Source organism: Littorina saxatilis, linkage group LG6 (genome assembly GCF_037325665.1).
Source record: "Littorina saxatilis isolate snail1 linkage group LG6, US_GU_Lsax_2.0, whole genome shotgun sequence".
Classification (NCBI taxonomy): Eukaryota; Metazoa; Mollusca; class Gastropoda; order Littorinimorpha; family Littorinidae; genus Littorina; species Littorina saxatilis.
Window position 1 is genome coordinate 36556541 of NC_090250.1, and position 4908 is coordinate 36561448.

General features: G+C 40.4%; 1 protein-coding gene across 1 annotated transcript in view; it reads left to right on the top strand.

The window, feature by feature from the left end:
- The window catches only part of LOC138969130 (sodium- and chloride-dependent glycine transporter 1-like), a gene marked incomplete in the record, with an annotated part of 204892 nt that extends 203745 nt beyond the window's left edge, over positions 1-1147 (top strand). The window contains 1 exon segment of the mRNA XM_070341848.1: positions 645-1147. Within this exon segment, the coding sequence (XP_070197949.1) occupies positions 645-833 (189 nt within the window).
- Between the last annotated feature and the right edge of the window lie 3761 nt (positions 1148-4908).

Sequence of the window (4908 nt, forward strand, 5' to 3'; positions counted from 1 at the left end):
GGGGCTGGAAAGAGAGCAAGACAGAAAACAAGAGAGAGAGGGAGAGACAGACAGTTTGAGACAGGGACAGACAGACCTGGAGGAGAGGAAAGAGGGGGAGGGTGGAGTACTGTGCCAGTGCGCATGCCCGCGCGCGCACGTGTTTGCTTGCGTGTGTGTGTGTGTGTGTGTGTGTGTATGTGTGCGCGTGCGCGTGCGCGTGTGCGTGTGCGTGTGCGTGTGTGCGCGTGTGTGTGTGAGAATATAAGTTAGACTTGTTATTTGTATTTTGTTAGCTTCAAATCTCGTCCGTTTTTTTGTTGGTTAGCTTAAAAGCTCGTTATTTTTTTATGTGTATGTATTAATTGTTGTTGTTGTTTGTGTTGGGGTTGGGGTTGTTGATGGCGGTGCTGGTAGTGGTGTTGGTTCTGATGTTGTCGTTGTTGCTGGTGTTCTTGTTGGCGTTGGTGGTGGTGGTGGTGGTGTGTGTGTGTGTGTGTGTGTGAGCGTTTTTGTGGGTGTGGGTGTGTGAGTGGTGTTGTTGTTGTTGTTGTTGTTGTTGTTGTTGTTGTTGTTGTTGTTGTTGTTGTTGTTGTGGTAGCTTCAAAGCCCTACAGGCCAAAAGCCAAATAATAACAACCTCGTGAACCTCTCTTGTCTCACAGCCCGGTGCCTTCAAGCCCCAGCCCACATGGGGCCCAGCGTTGGACGAGAACCGTACCGGCCGATACGCCCCTATCCTACCCGCCTACACGGCAGAAAACGGAATGAACGGGGACGCGAAAGGCGTCAACGGGGGCTATGAAAACGCCAGTTATGTAACTGACTCTGAAAAAATCCATGTGCGGCTATAAATGGTCTGCCTACACTCGTCAGTGGCTGTGACGTCATTGTGTGTGACTTCATGACTGAGAGAGGACTGTGTGACGTCCATCGAAGGATTTTTTTGCCGCTCGGTGAATGAGTGAGCTCCTACATGACGTCGGAAGGATATTTTTTTGCGTCGGAGGTTCTGAGTTTGTTTTTTGAAGAATTCCTGTGACCTTGTTTTTTTTTTATTTTGATTTTCGTCTTTTGCCTCGCTCACTGTATTAATGCAGTTTCTGAATATCGACGATTTACCCTTTTCCCCCATCTAACAGCTTCCATCCCTCTCCACCGATACCCCCCTCCCCCCTCCCCCCTCCCCCCTCCCCCCCTCCCCACATTATCCCATTCGCATCCACCCTCCCTTTCAATGTAAGAGAATGGAGAAGAGAATTGCGTCTCCTTCAAATTTGTAAGCGTTCTTCCGAAGATACACGAATTCCCTTTATTCTTGAGATTATTTGTATATGTAAGCGCCTAGGGCTATATCTAGATTAGGCGCATAAAAATGATCACAATAATAATAATAATATATATTTTTTTAAAGAAAAACAAAAAACTCCGTCAATTTGCTATTTTATTTTTTTTTATTTTTTTTTTTTTATTCCTACTCTCTTCCAATCTTCCCCTTTCTTCCTTTGTTTTTCTTTCTGCGCTGCTATTTTTTTCGTTCTGGTTTGTTTCGTTTTCAGTCTTGCATTTTGCAAACAATTGTGTGCTCAACGATCTGTTGAACTATTGTCTTCCATTCCAATTTCAGAGGTAAAAAAACGCATATTTGTGTTCAAGAGAGGGGAAAGACTTTGTTAGAAATGTCGATTCATATGCCAGTTATGTCTGCTCGGTTGTGAAACACAGGTGTTTCGTATATAAATATTTAACCTGTTTTTAATTCTTCATTTTTGAGCCACAGGTAGTTCCAGATTTATAATTTTCCAGGAAAAATGGCACCGTGTCTTTCCCAACTTACATTCCTGTCCAAACAATATTGGACATTCCTGTCCAAACAATATTGGAATTTATATCATAACTTTGTTTTCATACTGTATATTGATGCTCTCTTTTTTTAAAAATCTTTTTGCGTGATGACATACCGTGTTTTTTTTTCTGCGTTTAATTATCTGTTTTATGCAGTACATTTTTTTTGCGTAATCAGTTTTCTGTAGAACTTGCTCGTAGTTAAATCGAATTTGTATGCACAATTTACTTTTTAACGTGATCTCGCAAACGTACTGAACTGTGATCAAATTTAAACAATTATCTTGAAAAAGAAAGTCCTTTTTACAATTAAAAATGCAAATCCCGAGTGCCGGCTTCCATTCATTTTGCATTAGTCGTTTGTGTTGAGCGTTTTGGACAATATTTTCATTCAATGTTGTCGCTGTAAACATTACGAAAAGAGGAATATAATGTATATGGTATACATTAAACATTTTGTCTGGCGAAGGATTTACCTGGAAATTAAATACAACTTAGTGTTTACAACTGCCAGGTCTTTCAGTCCTCTTTTGATCGAATACGTTCGAAAGTAGATTCGTAAAGATAAAAAATCCACCAAAAAGGATGATACAAGATACTTTTTCTTTAATTCAGGTGAATTTAAATCTTAAATTTGGAATTTATAAAAAAAAAAAGGCTACAATGTAAAATTCCACAAAACTCTAGCAGATACGTCAAGCGGATTTTTAAAATGTTTTAATGGCATAATGTCCTTACAGAGGATTCTAATGTTTGCTTTATTGCATACATGTCCGTTCAGAGAATAGATATGGTATTTTGTAATGCACGTACTAACCTGTTTGTTTTTGTTAAATATGCGATTTTAATCAGATGTTTTAATTTTCTGACAAAAAAACCAATCCAATGTTGCTGAAGAGCTATGACTGTTTTAGTGTGATAAAGTTTACTGTCTTGTAGACGAATGACGGTTTTCGTTTTTTTAAATACTTAAAAAAATAACCTTTATTGTCAGAAAATAAAATTACATTTTCTAAAAAATTTCGTTGCTGATTTGTTTCTCTCAATACGCTTGTTACTTGCTGACACGTAGCTATGAAGCGTGCTTAGACCTCGTACAGACAGGCACAGGCACAGACACAGACACAACACGTACACACACACACACTCACACTCACACACACACACTCACGCACAAACACACACACACACCACACACACACGCACGCACACACATACACACACACGCACATACACATACACACACACACACGCGCGCGCGCACGCACACAAACACAATACACACAAACACATAAACACACACAAACATACATACACACACACACACAACACACACAAACACTCGCGCAAACACACACACAAACACTCGCGCAAACACACACACGCACACACAACACACACAAACGCACACACACGCACACACGCACACAAACCAGCGTGACTGCAAAGTAGGAATTTTGTTTGATAGTTTTTTGATTTGCTGAATTGATTTACCAGATTGACATAGGTAGGCCTATCACCTATCAAAAAAAAAAAATGCGCTTAGAACTGTACCCACGGAATACGCGCGATATAAGCCTCATATTGATTGATTGATTGATCAAATGAATTCAACCACACAAATCCCACTCTGCACAGTAATTACCCAGGCTGATGATTTTGGACATGGGCTAAATGAATGCTAAATTTGTTTATCTAGGTTCATGCTGTTGACATGTCCACCAAAATATAAATTCGTGTAATCTGGTATTGTTTGTGTCACGTGGGATGAGATGTAATTTTGCTCTTAACAGTTTACTACTAATTGTTTTATGATATTTATTGTGAATGACATTTTGTTTAAAAGGGAGGCGTGGATTGGAAGGATGCCGTCATGCCATGTAAAATCCTGATCAGATCAGTGGTCATGAACATGATGGCTGATACGAGTAGGTATGCATCTTTAATAATCTGCGCTCTTTATTAATTGATTTGTTAACTGACAGATTTTTTTGATTTTTTTCTATTGTAAACATGGATTTTTTTTCTAAAAACTTTGATCGTCTGTTCTTTATCGGGGTCTGGTCGGTGTGTATTTACACAAGATAACAGCACGGAAGTACATTTTCTTTTCAACACGTTGTTGATGTCTATAGGAGAGAAACAGGACTTTGGTTTTAATGCAAGCTTCTATAATAAATAACACTAAGACGAAGACATAAACAAGAACGCGTAGTGATCAAGTATCCGTAAATCGCAGCGAAGACAGTCGAATGCACTGAAACACACACACACACACACACACACACACACACACACACACACACACACACACATACACACACTGACACACACGCACGCACGCACGCACTCATGCACCCGCGTGGACGCAACCACGTGCACGCACAAACACACAGACTCGCCTACCAACGCACGCACGAATGTGCAAAGACGCACACACTCACACACACACCCACCACACACACACGCACACACACGCACACACACACACATACACACACACAGACACACACACGCACACGTACAAGCACACACACACACACACACACACACACACGTACACACGTACACACGTACATACTTGTGCAGTCCTGATGTAATATTCAACCTGAAACAGATTTTGTATCATAACCAGCGGTAGACACACTTTGTTTTTATCCCGCTCCAAATATGATGCCGTCTTTCCCGCGGCGTTCACAATCACGTTCACCACCACGAAACTGTGGTAGTGAACATGAAAGTTTACACGAGAAGGTATGTACCTTTCAAAGTTTAATCATCTGCGTTCTGGGATTTATCCACTGACGGAGAACTGTTTTCGTTGTAAACATGGCTAACACTTCTTAAAAATAGATTGTCTGCCCTTTATCGGGGACGGCGTGTATTTACACAAGCTAACATAACGGAAACTAAAGATCATAACATGTTGTTGATGTCTATCGGAAAGTTACATGAATTTGGTTCTTGTGCAGGCTTCTTGAATTGCCGAAATAGAAATGCCGAAATAGAAATGATAACACAAAGAAAGAAACACTGAGACGAAGAAATAAAGACACGAACATAATCACACTGTATCACGACAGT